The following is an 18903-nucleotide window of genomic DNA, read 5'->3' on the forward strand; positions in this document are numbered from 1 at the left end:
TGACTTTTGGAATCCCAGAGTGGAAAAAAAACGTGAAACACACAAGTACCAAACACTGCACTTCCTCTGGGGTCAGCAGAGGCCCCAGCTGGTTAAACTTTATAGCAGAAATAAACATGCTTCCATTTTTAATTCTTTAAATTAGAAACAAATTTAAAAAAAATTACACATCAGTGCATAAAACTGCAACACGTCACTTCCTGCCGCGGCGGGGCTTTTATTTTGAAGGTCAGGGTCAGAGTCAGAGCGGAAGTTTGTGAGACGCCACCGTGCTAACAGCTAACACCGGGGCATAGTTACCTGCCAACAGGAGCACACACACACCTGCAGCTCCGCGCGGATCGACGCTCACACGCACACACCGTCCCTCATGTTGCTGCGCCCCTGAAGTAGCTTCTTGAAGCTGCCCGTGCACGCGGACATCTCCATGGCGACAGAGGAGCTCTACGAGGTATTGCGAGCTAATGCTAACATGCTAAGCGGCGGAGTTTATGAAGTTAGGAAAGTCGAACAAAGTAGGCAGTTATCGACTGATCGAGTCCGAGGCAGACGGATGGAGAGAAGTCCAGAGAAAAACTACAGCTAGCCGCTAGAGGGGCCGCACGTGAGCACAGTTAGCGCTATGGTAGCTGTCTGTTAGCCTTCCGGTGTCTCTCCCTGTAACTGTCCACGCGAGCCTGCCGGGAGCTCGCACTTGAGGTGGTCCGTGCCCTCCGGCGGAGTTGAATCGATCGTGAAGTTTGATCTGATTAGTAACCAATACCTGTAAATACTTCACAATGTGACGTCACCAAAGTAGTGGCGTGATGCTTATTGTGGGCTCCGCCCTCTGTGTCCTCCAGGTGGAGCGGATTGTGGACCGGCGCAGGAACAGGAAAGGTCGGGTCGAGTACCTGGTTAGGTGGCGAGGGTACGGCTCTGAGGGCGACACCTGGGAACCCGAGAGTCACCTGTCCACCTGCATGGCGTATGTCCACCAGTTCAACCGCCAGCACGCCGAGCGCCACAGAGACGGCGCCTTGCTACGCTCCACACGCAGCACGCCTAACCTTCACTGGGGCCCCGTCCACAAAGCGCCCTGCAAGCCACATGCCTCTCGCGGCGACGTCGATGCGGACATCAGAAGCGGTTCGGGCGACCGTAACCAGGCAAGGTCTTCTCCGAGCCCAGCTCAGTTGCTCCCTGCCAACCTGCCTCGCCCCCTACAGCAGCCGCTGCCGGCTGACAGCTTTGGGTTGATGTCGGCGTCTCCGGCCGGCCCCGCCCGCCGCAGCGTGGACTTGTCAAAAACAGGCATCAAGATCCTGGTCCCAAAGAGCCCGATGAACGGCCGTCCAGACGCCGAGGAGTCACCCAGCGAGGCGGCACACAGCCTGGAGGCAGGCGAGGCTCAGCTGGTCCCGCCAGAGGTCGCTCTGCTGGAGAAACCGCCGTCAGGGGTCCAGCTGGGGCCTGGAGAGGAGCGAGCGCGCATGGGGACCCGACCCCGCAGTCAGAACCCACCGCTGCCACCACGAGCCCCCATCACGCCAGCCGCCATGCGCTCGCTCAGTGGCAGAGGTGAGTCCCGCCCAGAGAGGAAAAAAGCATGCTACTGTCATCGCCAAGATCAATAACCGATCAATCAGCCATTACCAAATGTTGTAATCAGTCAGCCGGACCCACAGGATCCATCCTTAGACTGATTGATCGGTTACGAGGCTCAGGTGAGAGCATATGTGTTTCTAACAGCCAATAGGAGAGCTCCTTACAGCCTCAGTCTGACTAGTGATATATGAGAACCATATTCATTTTACAGTAAGCTCCGCCTCCTTCCTGGTGATTGGTCGTTGTCCCATTATTATAATGACCTGCTGTTTCATCTGTGGACAGGAAGTGGGCGTTCTGATGTTCTGCATTCTCTCTAGGAAATTCGCCACTGATCGAGGGCGTCGCCGTTGGTGGGATGTCGGGTCTGCAGAATGCTGTTGCCGGGGCAACCACCGTGACAGGGAAGCGGCGTCTGGAGGAGCGCTCGGCGTTCGACAAACGGCTTCGCTTCAGCGTGCGTCAGACGGAGAGCGCGTACCGTTACCGTGACATCGTGGTGAAGAAACAAGATGGCTTCACCCACATCTTGCTGTCCACCAAAAGCTCTGAGAACAACACGCTCAACCCGGAGGTAAGGCCCCGCCCCTGCGGTCAGTCTGCCCCCACGCGCAGAAATTCACCTCTGTCTCGTCCCTGTCAGGTGATGAAGGAGATCCAGAGCGCCATGGCAACAGCCGCGTCGGACGACAGTAAGCTGGTGCTGCTCGGCGCCGTTGGCAGCGTTTTTTGCTGCGGGCTGGACTTCCTGTACTTCATCAGACGCCTGACGGACGACAGGAAGAAGGAGAGCATCAAGATGGCCGAAACCATCAGGTAACGCGCGGCAACGCTGCGCGGCGTCTAAGGCTGCAGCCATTATACAGTAACTCAAACGTATGCCAACGTTCGCTTCGTTTAAACTCTGTAGCACTCTGTCGTCGGCATGGAAACGTGGCCAAAACCAGACCTGTAGTAGAAACGTATCTGCGAGCAGCTTGAGAGTAAAAGCTATGACATCATTCAGCCCACTGATGACGCCGCAGCAGCAGCCACAGCTCGCGGCTGAGTGTTTCCGTGTTTGTGTGCGAGGCACAGATGATGAGTCTGCAGGTTCCCTTTGACGACAGAGGGCGGAGCTTACTGTGTGTAAATACAGATGTTTTTACTAACACGCAGTAGGCTGCCTTCCTTCATGGTCTCACATAAAGCTGCAGTTCTTTATTGGTCCAGTCTGCTCATTTATTGGGGTAAATGTGGATCACACCATTCCTGATCCACGGGGTTTTTCACTGTGGTCTCGTCACAGGCCTTAACTGTGCTGCCCGATCGAAGGCCCCATCCTCCTCTTCCCTCAGCCTGCCGTATATATCTGACAACACTCTGTCCCAGTCATGGGATTGTGTCCCACTCACTCCTGCCGGCCGGGTTTGGAATAAATATAATAACTTGGGTGGTAGATTCATTCTGATCGATTGTACTCTTGAATACAAATTTCAATGTGGAACTGGGTTGTGTGTTACTGTATCCTCTGTACTGGTCGAGTAGTTCTGTAACTATTTCATCTTCTCTCCTGGTGTAATCGAGTACCGGTCTTATATTCATTGTATAATTGACCAGAATAGTCAAACGCCTGCATCAGTACAGGCACTGAGTTAGCTGGTAGTCCCAAATCAATCAGAATGTCATCAGTGTAGCAGGCTAATCAGTATTCCCCTGAATATTAATACTGGGCCAGTGGTTTGACTGAGAGCCTCCTTTATAACCAAACCATGTCCTTGCTACAGAGGCGGCCCCTCGTTTAGGAATAAGGTCCAGTGTGGACTGGTCCTTCTTTCTGGAGCTGCCTGGTTCTGCCTCGTCTTCACTGGTCATGCTGGGATTCTCTGTGCTCCCATGAAAACATTTCACTGTAAACGGTGGATTTTACGACACCACGAAACAAATGGTAGCGTGTAATATGACAGACGTTTTCATTCGGTCATGTGGCACAGCCCTGCTTCTGCACGCTTGTCGTTATCCTCTGCGGCGCTGCCTGCGGCCCAGATCTGGTCTCGTAGCTCGTATCGTATATACAGGTGCTGGTCATTACAATATCATCAAAAAGTTGATTTATTTCACCAGTTCCATTCAAATTTCCATTTATAGCACTTTAAAAACAACACATGGCTGACCAAAGTGCTGAGCAACAGAAATATGAAAGGTACGATAAGAATAATAAACGCGAGAAATAGGGCTGGGCCATATTATACCGTTCACGATAATACCGGTAGAAAGCTAGGCAACGATAAGAAAATGACATATCGCGATAGAATATGGGTAAAACACGCATGCGCAGTGCCGAAAAAGCACGGAGAATGCACGGCAACGGAGAATGTGAATGGGGAAAGTAGATTGTTGAGTGAAAAGGATGAGCCAGAATTGTTTTGTAAAAATGGTGCAGCTTAACTGGTTTGGTGTTTGTCCGTCAGATACACAAAAGAGCACTTTTTTTTTTGTAGAACATGCAAGTGGGCCGTCGTTATTGCCGTATTTGTCGGACTAAGGTGCTTGTAAAGCTGGGAGTAATCTGGGTCCTAAACTCCGTCCTTTAAAGTCCCGAAGTCAAACGAACATCACTGAGAGTTTAAAACTGTCTAAATTCTTTCACCTTTAATGAAATGATCAGCATTGCTACTTTACCAGGTGTAACTATTTAGTTTAACATCCAGGCATCCATGAAAACAGAATTCATTACATTTAATGGAGTTAGAAGTTAGCAGGAAGTTAGCGGAAGTTAGCTCGCTAGTTTCGCTAGTTACCTAAACATGATATAGCATGTTCTGACTGAGAGATTTCTGAAAAAATTCAAACGCACAGCTCTGCTATCACTTCCAACATAAATGAAGACAGGAAGCTACACAGCAGTGACGTTTGTAGGGTTACTGAAGTTGGGCTAGCTGGTATGTAATGATGTGCTACGTGATCGCTAGCGACACAGCTATGTTAGCATAACATAAACAGTGAAGCTGGAGGATGAACGCTAACTTTTATCCACTCGATAAAAGTTAACGTGAGGGTTCCTGATGGTTAGAGACAAATGCAATCGCATGGCAGGATGCTGTAAACGGACCAAACTTCAGTCAGGAGAACAACTGAGATAATCCATCCACAATACCAGGTTAGTCATTAATATACTGCAACAACATGGGAATAGAGCAGCTGTGATAGAATACAGCGTTAATGAATCAATGGTACAGAAGTGGAGGAAGCAAGAAGAATGAGTTTAATAAAGTTTGATTTATCTGACTGCTTTGTTTCGCTTAATGTGTCTTATAATCCCGTGCACCTCATGGTCCGAAAAATACGTGTTTGACTTTTTTATTTGGCACACTGCAGTTTAATGTTGCAAAGCACCTCTTTTTAACTTTAGTGGATATTATACATGGTTATGCTCAGGATATGTCAGCCCATTTCTACTGGAAATGCCTTTTGGTTAAACTTTCAGCAAGGAATTTGCATTTGCACTGTTAAATGTTTATATAGCTTTAATGCACATAAAAAAAACAGCTGCTTGTTTAAGAAAAATGAATGGATCGGGGTTTTTTGCGCTAGTAAAGTTGTGGAGTTGTATTTTGTCTCGCAGAAATTATATCGTCAGTTATATCGTTATCGCAAATTTTCAAATATATATCGTGATATATATTTTTGGCCATATCGCCCTGCCCTAGCGAGAAATAAACACCAATAATAATAACAACCTGGGCTCTCATCACACCTGAGCGGGGCCACAGACTGATCCATCCACGCCGCATTGCTGCGTCATTCAGGCAAAAGGAGCCCAGCTATGTATCGAGGGGCACACACTGTTCAGTTGGCCAAGATTCCTGAAAACACTTTCTTTGTGTTGGTCTTCAGTAATATTGATGATATGAGAAGATGCTGTTTGTCAGGAAACACCTGAAGTATGTCCGTCTGTGTGGACTGAATGTAAACATTAGACATCTTTCACTTTTTGAATGGAATTGGTGAAATAAATCAACTTCTTGATGATATTCTAATGTTATGAGCAGCACCTGTATTTCCTGCTGCTCGTTCCTCTTGGCGTCTTGAAGCCCTTTAAATGGAACGCCGGGAATGTGCTCTGCTGTGCCGCCATCCCACGAAAGCGCTGACGTCAGTTGTTAACAGTAATTAACATCTACACTGTCAGAGCAAAGAGAGTCATTGATCAACTGGAACCTTTTATTGTGAAAAGCCCATGTTTTTGTGCTTGTTTGTTCTGATTCCTCGATGGAATAATCGCTGCATCAGTGAGCTGGGCGCTTTGACCCCTGACCTTTGTGCCCTCTTTCTCAGGACCTTCATCAACACCTTCATCCAGTTCAGGAAACCCATCGTGGCGGCAGTGAACGGGCCAGCCGTTGGCCTCGGCGCTGCCATTCTGCCGCTGTGTGATGTGGTGTGGGCCAATGAGAAGGCGTGGTTCCAAACACCGTACACGGCGTACGGCCAGACGCCCGACGCCTGCTCCTCCTTCTCCTTCCCTCGCATCATGGGGCTCGCTGCGGTCAGTCAGCCGCTTCCTCCACTGTTAAATGTCCCGCGTGGTTTGCCTCGCAACTCCGCCTCACTTCCTGTGCTGTGTTTCAGGCAAACGAGCTGCTGCTCAGTGGTAGGAAGCTGACAGCTCAGGAGGCGTGTCTTAAAGGGCTGGTATCTCAGGTGCTGTGGCCGGGGACCTTCACACAGGAAGTGATGCTGCGGATCAAAGAGCTGGTCGCCGTTGACTCACTAGTCAGTCCCTATCTCTTTCTCTCACACACACACACGTTTCCATGGTTACTGTATTGATTCCTGATCAGATCTGGTCCTGATTATCTAAAGCCTCCAAACAGGTTATGTGGTGGGGCTAAGGTCAAAGGTCAGCACTGCAGCGTGAAATTGAAGTTGGCCTAAAATTCTCAAGGTGGGCGGGGTCAGACGTGGGCTTTTTAAAAAGGGGGCCAGGCTGGTGTGGTGGTGCACACCCACCCACAGGTGCTGTCCTCTGTGACTGACGTCGCCTACACGCAGGTTTCAGACTCTGATCAGTGATCAGTACACAAACTCATTGATCTACTTGCTCCTATCACAGACTCTGTCCTTCTTTCTCTGTGTGGTGTGGTGTCACTTCCTGTCCTGCAGGTCCTGCGGGAGTCCAAGGCCCTAATGAGGAACACGAGTCGCAGTGCTCTGGAGCAAGCTAACGAGCGCGAGTGTGAAGCCCTGAAGAGGGTCTGGGGCTCCTCACAGGGAACCGACGCCATCTTGCAGTACCTGCAGAGGAGGACCGAGCTCTGCTAGGACCACAACTGGTACTGTGACCAGGACTCGGAGCGCTGACTGAAGCGTGGCGGATTCTGCGAAAGACGCCAACATGTCCGACCGAGGACGGCGCCTCCTCTGCTCTCTGTAAACTAGCGGGTTAGCTGGCTTGGATCCAACTCCGCTGACGGTCATCCTGTCATGGATCTCTATGCTCCTCCCACTGTACTGCGTGTTAAATGCTCTGTTTACCTCCTGTTTCTAAGCTCCGCCTCCTCGTGACATCATGCCATCTGACTGGACAGAAAGATAATAAACATGGCAATCAGACTGAGGGCTATAGTTCGTGCATAATTACCCCCAACTTACCCCCATGCCAGCTGTCAGCTCATGACGAAGGATTGGTTTTGTTTATTATGGTGCTAACAGATGTTAGCAGGCACTAAAAGAAGGTAAAAGATGCAAATGGAAGGTAACAGGAGCACATGGATGCTAAAAAGTCCTAACAGGAGCTAACGTAGTCTAATAAAAGCTAATAGATGCTAACAGAAGCTAGCAGCATTATCTACAGAGCATGATAATGATCAGACATACAGTTTATTTTCCAGTTAGCAGGAATCTGGCAAGGAGAAAGTGACGCGTTTATTTGGATTCAGTTGGCTCCTTGTGGAAGCCGGCCTGTGACGGGTGGGGTTACCCAGTGATGGGGAGAGCATGGAGACAAACTGAGCGTTTTAGGAAATACGTTTTTTAAACGTTTCAGTTCAAACTTAAACTTAGCCTGACAGACCAAACTGAGGACTCTCCACTCGCAGGAGCCTGACTGTCTTCCTCAAGGCTCAACTTGGCTAACAGGTTCCCTGCTTCTAGCCTGTATGCTAATTAAAGCTAAGCTAACAGATTTCCTGCGGCCAGCTTTCATGCTAAGCTAAGCTAGGCTAACAGACTGATGGGACCTATATGTGGGACTGTCTCCTTACCTGAGGTTGTGTTTACCTGCGGGGTCAGGGTTAACCCTAAATAAAGTGTTTCTGTCCCTGACTTTGACCCTGGGGTCAAGATGTTGTGTTGCAGCGCTCTTCTAGACTGTTTAGCCTGTAGGGGGCGCATACAGGTGCTACAGCGATGAATTGTGGGTAAACGGTGACCTCTGGCCGGTGGGCTGACTGTCTCAGGGTCTTCGTGTTTCTTTGCCAGAATAAACTCAGAATGTGTCACATGACGCTGTCTGGCTCTGTTTGTTACCTGAAACCAGCACAGACTGTAAACAAAGGGGGCCATAACCCTGCAGCAGGGGTGCCTCCTCCATGAGAAAAGGACTTTTGATCTCAGTCAACTCACGGTGTGGTCCAAAAAGTCCATCCTTTTTTCTGTCCTTATGGCATGTCTGAGCCTCCTTTCCTTGATCTAGGCAAAAATATCATTGAGGTCAAGGAAAGAAGGCTAGGAGAGTTAGGAGTTAGGAAAGGATTGCTAAGAATCTGAACAACCTCACAATCGTCTTGTTAATGAATTCTCCCATCGTGGAGTTGGTCTGATGTTTCCTCAAGGCGCTTTAAAGAGAGCAGCCTCTGAGGAATACCAGTTACTGACGTCTGCGGCACAAACAGCGTTAACGGTAAAAAGCTCAAAGACTTTCAGGAGAACAGTTATGAATGACAGTCTTTGACACAGAAGCAAACTGAATTATAAAATGTAGCTACGTGTGTGTGATAGCTGATGTTATCAGGACGAGCACTCTGTCCTAATGCTATTCACACTTAGCACTCAGAGATGGAGACAGATTAGAAAGAAGGACAGGAGAGGAAGAAGGACGCTCATTTAAAGCTCACATGGAAGTCCTCGTGGTTTTAAATCTGTCACATTGTGTTTGTTCATAAAGCTGCTGCTAATCAAACTGAGGCAGACTGACTGTGTCATTTAAAGGCTGCATGAGAATCCTCTGCAGGATGAACAGGTGAGTTTGCTGCACTGTGATGGGTTTACAGTAGACTGTGTGACTGCTGCACAGGGGCTGTGGGTTCATGCTCACAGTTAGCTTATACCAAGGTATGGAGGGCCAGGAGTACCAAAAACAATTAAGTAGCCCATTAAATAATTAAATGTTTAAGTCAGTGGTTCCCAAACTTTTTTTGCTGGGCCCCCTTTGTTTTACAAGAAAAATGTTCGCGTCCACCACCTAACACCCCCCCTCACAAACACATCTTCCAACCACACACAGCCATATTTTGCTCCATTGCGGTTTATTTCACACCTCAAACATTTAGTAAACAATTAAGCAAATACAAGTAAACTGCAATAAATTACAGGTAGTAATAAAATAAACTAACTCTTTTACGCTACGTCCGCACCTACACGGGGATTTTTGGAAACGCAGCTGTTTCGTTCACACGTAAACGGCGTTTCGAATCACCGAAAACGGAGATTTTTTAAAACTCCTTTTTTGCGTTTACGTGTGGACGAGGAATACAGAGTTCATCACGCAACGTCAAAGGTATGTGCCTTTTTTCACGTCACGCTGTGAGCCACGTTATTGTTTACATGAGATGAATTGCAGAATGGCAGATAGAGACAAAATACTGTTAATCAGGTTTTACACGCTTACATACACACACGCAGTTACTGTCCCTCCATTTAGAAAGGCAGAGGCGTCACGGTGTGATTATTTTACATGTAGTTGTTTTTTTCCTGTGTAATAATATTCAACATTGCTATCAATACACTTTTCAAAAAATGCCTCTTTGTGCAAAATGGGTTCAAAAACATAAACAGCTGTGGGATACTGTTTGTCCGTGATTTGAACCGAGGGAACAAATCGTGGCAGGATCAGCCTGATGTTATTTGTATCCCGCTGTTTAAGTAATGAATTAAAATGGAAAGAAATAATTTAATATTTTAAATGAAATGAATGGGCATTTAATTCATTATTTATATATGTATTTAATTAACGAAATATTTAATTTATTTTGGCACTCCTGGCCCTCCATACAGACGTAGAAGCGATTCATTGACCACCAAATGTATACCGTCTGGGAAGAAGACAAAGAGTGTGCTGTCAGTGTGGAGGATGGAAATGAGCCAGGACAACTACGACGTAGGCAACACAATATACACATATATGCACATATATACACAGTTCAGGGGAGGCCGACACACCTGAGCTCCGTCACCTGGTCATGGCTCCCTGATAAAAGCTGTGCTAGGACCTGAGCTAGCCGGTGTGTGTGCTACAAGCAGTGAAACAGTGCAAATAAAAACATGTGCAACTGCAAACACTGTTGGTGTTGCTCCATCAGCTCCACCATGTATCAAGCACAGAATAAACACAGACTGAAGTTTGTATTCCATCTGTTATTTATCATTGTGTTAATGTAGCACAGGGTTCAGTTAGCTTTGCACAGAAACCTCCAAAGAACTACTTTGTTACTCTGAGTACATTTCAGAGCCATTACTTTTATACTTGAGTAAAGAAGTTGAATCTGCACTTTTATTGGAGTAATTTTTAACAGTAGTATTTGTACTTCTACTGAAGTACATAATGTGTACTTTTACCAGCTGCATAGCTAATTAATAAAGATCAGCTGCCTGAAGGATGGATCAGACGTAGGATTCGTAGGAATGGGGTCTGAAAGGATCCTTCAGGTACTGTCTGAATATCACGCACACAGCAGGATGCAGACTCACTGGCATCGCAGTCCGACACTGTGCCGGTGTAACGAGGGTCTGGAAAAACAAGCATCTAAGAGTTTGATGATCATGTGACTTTATTTTCTGCCATGAGCAGAATGGAGGAACGACACTGCTCGTGAGCACAGGCGGTGCGTCAGCCCAAGTTTGGCTGAGTCCTTCTGTTGACCTGAATAATCCTCATGTTCTGTGTTAGTTGTGAAGTTTTGTATTGTGCCTTTGTTATTTGGAGCTCCTGCTCTCTGTCCTCGTGTTCTGTCCTTTGTTTCCTCGGCCACGTTCCCGCATCTGTCCCTGTTTTATTCTCAGTCTGTTTCGTATGTTTCATGTTCAGTTGCGCTTGCCTCTCATTACTCTGAGGGTAAGCGGCGTTCCCAGCTGTTTCCTGTTCCCTCGTCATCCTCTGTGAATATTGTCCGAGTCTCTCGCTGTTCCTTGCTACACAGCCGTTGTCATGGCGAGCTTCTTTCTTACTTTTGTGGTGCATTGTTCAGTTGTGATGCGTTGTCAGCTAACTGTACCTGTGTGTGGGTTGTGATCATTTGTAGACCTATTTGTAAGTCTATATAAACAATAAACAGAACAATGATTGATGAGGTGGTGAGAGGAACACCTGCCATGACGCTGCAGGGGTCTTTGAACGATCACGACCTGCTGATCTGGAGAACACGCCCTCTTGTTTGGAGCTCTAAAAACCATCTCAGGTCTCGTCTTCCTCCATGACTTCCCTCTCTGACAGAACGATGGCTCCCTGCTGTCGGGCAAAGTTCGCAGGTCGGGGCTGAGTTTGGTTTCCAGAAACTTCTTTAAATCCGCCCAGAGCTGCCGAGTCTTCACTCACATCACAAACACGTGTTCATCCAGCTTTAGGTGACGTTCGCAGGTACGACACCGCGGAGCCACAAACAGCAGCAGGTATGCGTGACCTGCATAACCCAGGAACATCAGCATGGTGATGGACAGGAACTTGCCCCGCCTCCGTCTGGTAAAGCGTTGAGTACCAAGTCTGAGCCGAGCCCACAGACTCCTGCAGCTCCTGAAGCGTCCTTGCTTTCAGAACGTGCATAAACGAATCAGAGGAATCGGAGCATCACCTGACCAGGTGAGCTGTCAGCTGCTGCCGTGGTTCAGCTGACCGACTCGATCCACGAGTCACAGGAAGTCGTCAATAATCAATAACCCGTTGCCAAAAACTGTAATCAGAAAAACCCAGACACGATGACATCACACTGACTTTATTCAAGCACATTTTATCGACACGTTTCTCAGGGTCTCCGAGTGGGCGTGGCCTGAGCTCAGCTTATTTAACCAAAGTTTGTTAATCAAAACGTTTCTACAACGAAACCAATCAGAGTGGAGGAAATTCTGCCTGCGCACAGGTACGTAGGTGCGTCAGGGCGGGCAGGCATCATGTGCTCCCGTGGCGAGGTGGAGCTGGTAGGTGTGGTCGTGGAACATCATCAGCGTGTAGAAGTTCTCTCCGCCCCTCAGGAAGCCGTGCTCGTGGTTGCCCCAGGATACCGGACTGTCAGCAAACCCACGAACCGTCATGGAGACCCAGGATGCCAGCCGAGGCTGCTCCACGTAACGCCTGCGGGACAGGTGAGCACAGGTGAGTCAGAACAGTCCGACAGAGGGCAGAGGTCACAGGGTCTGACAGGTGATCACCTGAGCCCCTCCAGCAGACGGTGGATGTCGTGTGGCAGCAGCAGGCCGCTCACGGACACGCTCAGAGCGTGGCGATGCTTCGTGTTCGGTTCGGGACAGACAAATGACGACAGGAAGCTGCTGGACGAGTTCTCGCTGAAACCACAGAAGAAGAACTGTCAACATTGAAAACGTGACACAGCAGCGATGATGTCATAGCCCATCAGGAGGTCTCACCAGCTGATGCCAGCGTCAACGGCTCCTAGCCACTCCAGGAAGCTGTGAGGGTCACATGACCGGGGGGCGGGGCAGGAGAGGTCCGTCAAAACGCTGCAGTTGACCTCCGGTCTGTGCTGCGACCAATCACATCGAGACAGGAGGGGCTGAAGAGAGGCCCCGCCCCCTGAAGAACACAGAACTGTGAGCAGAGTATTGTGGGTAACACAGGGCAGGCGAACCTTGGTAATGAGGTCACTCACCTGGATGATGTGATAACAGGAAGTCGGTCTGCAGCTGAAGGCGGGACTTAAGACCTGTGAGGAGCCTCAGGTAGCTCCGCCTACCAGGAGCCATGGTGCTGTCAGTCAGATCCACAGATACCACTGCAGCAGACGGAGTAATCAGATTACAGGTGAGCAGTAATGAAATTATATGCTAATCAAAAGTAATGTGATTACAATATCGTTTCAGAGTAATGAGATTACAAATGGGAAGTTGACAGACCGAATCTGGTGGCAGTTCTGTGCTTGAATCTGGACGGTTTCCCTTCGAAGCCCAAAATCTCAAACGAGTCTTTATCCAGAGAGAGGGTCAGGTGACCTGCAGACACACGGAAACAGGAAGTGATGTCACATCCCTGCAGCAGACAGTTTTCTGTGTCAACTAAAAACATGCTGTGATTACTAAATTACCTTAGTAATCAGATTACCATCAGTCAGTAATTGGATTACAGGTTACTGATCGAGTCACACGTGTGCACCTGTCGCTCCCTTTAGACCGCCACACTTCGATTCTGTGGTCACGGCTTTATGACGGTACGCACTAACAGAACAATACAGCAACTTCCTTTAAAAGGCGGAGTCAGGCACCTGCCGAGGTCACAGGTTACAGAAAAAGCAACGTGTTGTCATTAGCTGTGTCCAAATTCATGGGCTGCATCCTCCTGAGGACCCGGCCTTCGCGGTCTACGTGGGCCGGGTCCTCAGAAGGTCGGGTAGGCCGGAAGTAAACGGCTGTGAAATTGGACGGTCTAGCCTTCAGATTAGCGTCACCGCTGTCTCGGTGGAGTTTAATAAACTCGGCCGTCTGCTCCTTGCTATCTAAAATATAACAGGACACTGGAGTAAATTCTCGACCACCTCACACTTCTGATAATCAGTTTTCTGTTTGACGTTTAGTCAGCTGTGTAAAAACCACCCGGGGGATTAATAAAGTTTTAGTTTATCTAATCTAATCTAATAACTTTAATCTCAGCCAAACAGATTTACTCAGGAACAAATAAAACACTGAAAAAAGACAAACAATAACATTTTTAGGTTGTCTAAGTGACTTATATATTACGTTTAACCTGAGTAGCGAAAGTCCGCGGTGATCTGAAAATGATGTGCCGGGAGTTGTGCCGTTCTCGGCGGCTTCAGTGACCCTCGAGCTCTCGGCTAGCTATCGAGCTGGTGGGTAACAGACGTCTCCGAAAACGTCGAAGCACTTTTGCAAATATGGGATATCTTGATAAACCGAGCAGATATTTGAAGTTTACACAGCTACATTCTCGCCTGAAAATATGTTAAAAGTTTATTTTGTGACCCAGAAAGAATAATAAGAGTAATTTTAAAACTTAGCGGCCGCCATTGCCGGAAACTGGAGTTTGGCTGGGCTGCGCTATGAATTCTGGGATATGGTGGGCCACGAAGGACACACCCGACCCATCCTTCAAATTCGGGGAAAAGGAGGACGCATTTGTCGGCTGCATTCGGAGGAGTCTACGAATTTGGACAGCCTTCGTCGCGTTGCTGTGACGTAATCGGTCTACAAATGCGTCCTCAGGAGGATGCAGCCCATGAATTTGGACACAGCTATTGAGTCGGAGGAAAGTCCAGATTAAAGATGGCGGCTTATTAAAACGTAATCCATTTTTGTTTTGCTCGCTGCCATGTTGTCATTGCATCACTGATTACATCACCAGGATGTTAGAGGACGGCGCCCTGGCTCTAAATAAGCAGTCACGCTAATTACTCGGCAGCAGGTGAAGGCAACAGGTGACCGATGACGAGCCAGTGAGGAGGCGGAGTCAGAACACTTATATCTGGTCTTTGGTTTGTCTGAAAATGACCAAAGACCAGGAGGACGACACGGCTGCAGTTCAACCGTCGGCTCACTGAGCGGTTCCTCCACAACAGAAGGAAGCACAGAAAACGGTGACGGAGGCTGAAGGTGGAGGTGCTGATGGATGTCAGGACTCCTGATTGTCCTTCAGTAAGAAACTGTTTATGATGTAGTAACGTGTGTGAGAAAGCGATATAATCAGGGTTAAACCATCATACAGTGCTGGACCCGTCAGTGATTGGTGCGCTCGGGCCGCCTCACGGCGTGCAGCTACGTCTCTGCTAACAGGGCTGTGTGGGAGGGGCTTATCACCCAACGAAGAACAAACCCATCAAAGACCGCGGCACGCTCCGCCTCTCCTGCACACCGCCCTCCACAAACCCGAGCACGAACCGCGCCACCCGACAAGCGACCAAACTGCCGCCATCAGGGAAACCTGAGACCTGCATCAGTCGGCGGGCAGATGAGACTCCATCTTCATCTCACCAGCGAGATCTTTTACTGGCCAATCAGCACGCAGTATTCCTGTGAGCAGCTCTGTCACATATCATGGAGTCCAGCTGACTGAGGAGAAGGTCAGAGGTTCTCGTCCAGTCAGGATCCGCGGCTGAAAGGAGGAGGGTCTTTCATCAAACATCTGCTCTTCTGAACCGTTACAGAGGTGGGCGGAGCAATCCTGTTTGGAAGTTCATCCTCCTCCCTGACGACTCTGCAGCTTTCTTCAGTAGCTTCTCGCAGTACGGCTGTTGTAACCATAGCGATACCCACAGATCCAACAAGCCAATCAGCGATTTCAAATCTTTATGGTATGACATCACATCACTGACAGACACCGTGTGATTTTAAAACGCCACAGCATCCCGCCTCCACGCTCGAAAACACTTTGTTCCAGCTCTGCTCAGGTTCTCCTCTGGATCTTCCCGTCGCCACAAAGATGTGAAAAACCTGCCGCTTCGGTCTGACGTCACTTCCTGTAACGCTCCGCCTTCGCAGACAGACGTTTACGAACGTAAAGTAAAAGTTTGTCGTTTTCCTGGAGGAACCGTTTCTGCGACGCCTCTGAACGAGGAGCATGTGTCCGGGTGAGCGCGCCCACTGTCTCAGTTTCCTGTTTCGCCCCGCCCCGTGACGATGACGTTCACTGTTAATGGGAATGTTGGAAATAAAGGTTAGTTTACAAAAAACAGAAAAAAAGAAATGTTACCGTTTGGCATCAGTGCGACGCAGTTATCTTCATCGATGCGAGTCCTGTAGGACAGACCGAACACGGCACCTGAAACACAGACAGTCACCGCAGGGGGACAGGTGAGGGCGTGGACAGGTGAGGGCGTGGACAGGTGAGGGCCTGTGTGTGCGAGTCTGTTGCTATGGGTAACTAATGTCATTAGATATACATTAGAGTTCAGAGCTGAAACTCAAAGACGGACGTCACGATAACTGTGACGATGACGTCATATTCCTGCTCCTCTGGATTAACATGGAGCCTGTGCTCTTTATTCACCCGTTGCCATGGTGAAATTATAGAACTGACTCTGATCAGCTGTTTTGGGAGCCTTAGAGGTTTCTTTTCAAACTGTCTTCCTGGAATGGAGCTCAGGTGTGTGCGCGCAGGTGTGTTACCGTGGTACACAGCCGTCTCCAGGAAGTGTCGGTCCAGCAGCTCGTACACCGGCAGCTTCCTGATCAGGTAGAAGCTGCTGAAGTTGTTCAACACGGAGTCCAGGTGAGAGGGGGCGGAGCTACACTCAGGAAGCAGCACAGACACCTGCACAGTTGAAACAGCTGATGGTTAAAATCAAACATTTCAATTCATTCAGACGACTGTAATTCATTATTATCAGGAAGTCCTAAAAACTCCCTGGAAAGCCTTCAGTTAATCCAAAATGCTGCAGCAAGAGTCCTGACAGGGACTAGAAAGAGAGAGCAGATTTCTCCTGTATTGGCTTCCCTTCATTGGCTTCCTGTTAAATCCAGAATTCAAAATCCTGCTCCTCACATACAAGGTCTTAAATAATCAGGCCCCATCTTATCTTAATGACCTTGTAGTACCATATCACCCTATTAGAGCACTTCGCTCTCACACTGCAGGCTTACTTGTTGTTCCTAGAGTATTTAAAAGTAGAATGGGAGGCAGAGCCTTCAGTTTTCAGGCCCCTCTTCTGTGGAACCAGCTTCCAGTTTGGATTCAGGAGACAGACACTATCTCTACTTTTAAGATTAGGCTTCAAACTTTCCTTTTTGCTAAAGCATATAGTTAGGGCTGGACCAGGTGACCCTGAGTTAGGGCTGCTCAATTAATCGAATTTTAATCGTGATTACGATCTGGGCTTTCAACGATCATTAAAAATGACTGAGCCGATTATTAGCTCCTCCTCTCGCGCTGCTCCGTGTGGCAAATCGAGCGCACCTCTCTGCGTTTCGAACACGCGTCACAACAATTAAGAGGACCCGAGGGAAGCTCGGAAAGCTAGGAAAGCTAAGCAGAAGTTATTTGGAGAGGAGAGGATAATGGCTGCTGAAGAAAGAATGCCGTTGGTTGAAAAGAGAGGTAAAACGACTTCAGTGGTGTGGAAACATTATGGGTTCGCGGAGTCAGACGTGGATCAAGTAGACATAGTGTGGAAACTTTGCTACGGTGTCGTAGCTGCACCACAGAGCAACACTACAAATTTATTCAATCATTTGAAGAGCGCTCACAAAGTGACATACGATCAAACAATGAAGGAACATAGAGAAAAACTCTTGACAACACCTGCTTCATCCTCACAGACCTCCATTCACGCTCCCCTGTACAACGCGACTAAATATCCCAGCAGCTCCCAGAGACACAAGGAGATAACAAACGCAGTAACGTTTTCCTCGCCAAAGACCACTGCTCAGTTAACACAGTGAACAACCAGTATTATGCAGTATATAAGTATAAGTTCACTAAACATAGATGTTTACATTTTTCATTTATTTTTTATATTGCAAACATTTGCACTGTTATCAGTATTTGCACACTATTTTATATTATTTTTTGACATCTTTAAAGCCATTATTCAATACATTGCTATTGTTAAATAAATATCGTCAAATAATCGAGATCTCAATTTCAGTGAAAATAATCGTGATTATCATTTTTGCCATAATCGAGCAGCCCTACCCTGAATCCTCCCTTAGTTATGCTGCAATAGACGTAGGCTGCTGGGGGATTCCCATGATGCACTGGGTGTTTCTTCTTCACTCACTATGTGTTAATAGACCTCTTTGCATTGAATCATATCTGTTATTAATCTCTGTCTCTCTTCCACAGCATGTCTTTATCCTGTCTTCCTTCTCTCACCCCAACAGCAGCAGATGGCCCCGCCCCTCCCTGAGCCTGCTTCTGCTGGAGGTTTCTTCCTGTTAAAAGGGAGTTTTTCCTTCCTACTGTCGCCAAAGTGCTTGCTCATATGATTGCTGGGTTTTTCTCTGTATGTATTATTGTAGGATCTACTGTACAATATAAAGCACCTTGAGGCGACTGTTGTTGTGATTTGGCGCTGTATAAATAAAATTTAATTGAATTGAACACACACACACACACACACACACTCAGGACCACTCCACCCGCACACTCAGCATCGCTCCACACACAGACACACACTGAGCCCTCCTCCACCCGTGACTGCTCTCCTTGCACTCGATCAAATGAACATGAAGCCGTCCGCGAGCCCACCGCTGTGAAGCTAACGGCTCGGAGGTGAAAGGTCAGAGGTGAATCGTGAGAGCGTCACCTGGTGGTTGAAGTGCAACTGCTGCACCTGCGCGCTGATCCGGTTCTTCGGGTCCAAGAAGCTGGAGCTCTCCGAGACCAACAGAGCCCGCGGAGTCCGGTCCAGCTCCGAGGACGTCATCTTCTTCGGCTGCGAGTTAACTGCACGTGTTTCCGGCCGCGGCTTTTCAGCTTAAAAGCTCCCGGTTGCGAACCGGAAGTGTTCGTTGTTTTTATTTTGGAGGATATTCCGGCGTTCTGACTTTTTTTTTTTTTTTTTAAAAATGAACTTTATTTATAAACAACAGTATAACATACAAGGCACCGTCATTAATTCAAATATCCAATATCCTCGGTTGAGCGTTACAACGAGAAAAGAAAAAAAAAGACAAAACAATAAACACAAAGCCAAAAAGAGTTAACAACAAAAGAAAGGACAGTCACTGAAGGATTTGAAACCAAAGGCACAAATAATATGAACAAAAAAGGGCAATCATGATCATTGAATAGGGACGTTTCTTTTTAACATAGAGTAAACTTACAACAAGTTTATGAGCTTTCTTGTTATTCACAAGTTTCAGCGACTTAGCCCAGAGTTTAAAGTCATCCAGCCATCTGTTTATACATGGTTTAGCTTTAAGGTATCTGCATTTGTGAAC

The 18903-nt window shown here is 47.8% G+C and overlaps 2 protein-coding genes across 2 annotated transcripts; one reads left to right on the forward strand and one right to left on the reverse strand.

The window, feature by feature from the left end:
• Positions 1-239: 239 nt before the first annotated feature.
• cdyl (chromodomain protein, Y-like) lies at positions 240-8074 on the forward strand. Its single transcript, XM_063462521.1, has 7 exons — positions 240-451; positions 843-1560; positions 1908-2161; positions 2231-2403; positions 5905-6115; positions 6199-6342; positions 6733-8074. Exons 1-7 carry the CDS (start codon positions 428-430, stop codon positions 6889-6891), a joined length of 1683 nt encoding a protein of 560 aa, XP_063318591.1. The 5' UTR covers positions 240-427; the 3' UTR covers positions 6892-8074.
• A 2130-nt stretch (positions 8075-10204) lies between these two features.
• On the reverse strand, positions 10205-18406 carry rpp40 (ribonuclease P/MRP 40 subunit). Its single transcript, XM_063462876.1, has 8 exons — positions 18267-18406; positions 16129-16273; positions 15713-15781; positions 12910-13005; positions 12666-12788; positions 12424-12589; positions 12208-12342; positions 10205-12130 (listed from the first exon to the last, which is right to left on the reverse strand). Exons 1-8 carry the CDS (start codon positions 18384-18386, stop codon positions 11932-11934), a joined length of 1053 nt encoding a protein of 350 aa, XP_063318946.1. The 5' UTR covers positions 18387-18406; the 3' UTR covers positions 10205-11931.
• Positions 18407-18903: the final 497 nt, after the last annotated feature.

The sequence above is a fragment of the Pelmatolapia mariae genome, linkage group LG18 (genome assembly GCF_036321145.2).
Source record: "Pelmatolapia mariae isolate MD_Pm_ZW linkage group LG18, Pm_UMD_F_2, whole genome shotgun sequence".
Lineage (NCBI taxonomy): Eukaryota > Metazoa > Chordata > Actinopteri > Cichliformes > Cichlidae > Pelmatolapia > Pelmatolapia mariae.

What these genes read in the sequence shown, in the direction of transcription:
- cdyl (XM_063462521.1), top strand. Translation starts at nt 428, where the DNA reads ATGGCGACAGAGGAGCTCTACGAG. An exon ending in GCATCATGGGGCTCGCTGCG is followed by an intron (nt 6,116 to 6,198) that starts GTCAGTCAGCCG and finishes GCTGTGTTTCAG; the next exon opens with GCAAACGAGCTGCTGCTCAG. An exon ending in TGGTCGCCGTTGACTCACTA is followed by an intron (nt 6,343 to 6,732) that starts GTCAGTCCCTAT and finishes CCTGTCCTGCAG; the next exon opens with GTCCTGCGGGAGTCCAAGGC.
- rpp40 (XM_063462876.1), bottom strand. Translation starts at nt 18,386, where the DNA reads ATGACGTCCTCGGAGCTGGACCGGACTCCGCGGGCTCTGTTGGTCTCG. An exon ending in CGTCGCACTGATGCCAAACG is followed by an intron (nt 13,006 to 15,712) that starts GTAACATTTCTT and finishes GTGTGTCTGCAG; the next exon opens with GTCACCTGACCCTCTCTCTG. An exon ending in CAGAACTGCCACCAGATTCG is followed by an intron (nt 12,789 to 12,909) that starts GTCTGTCAACTT and finishes CGTCTGCTGCAG; the next exon opens with TGGTATCTGTGGATCTGACT.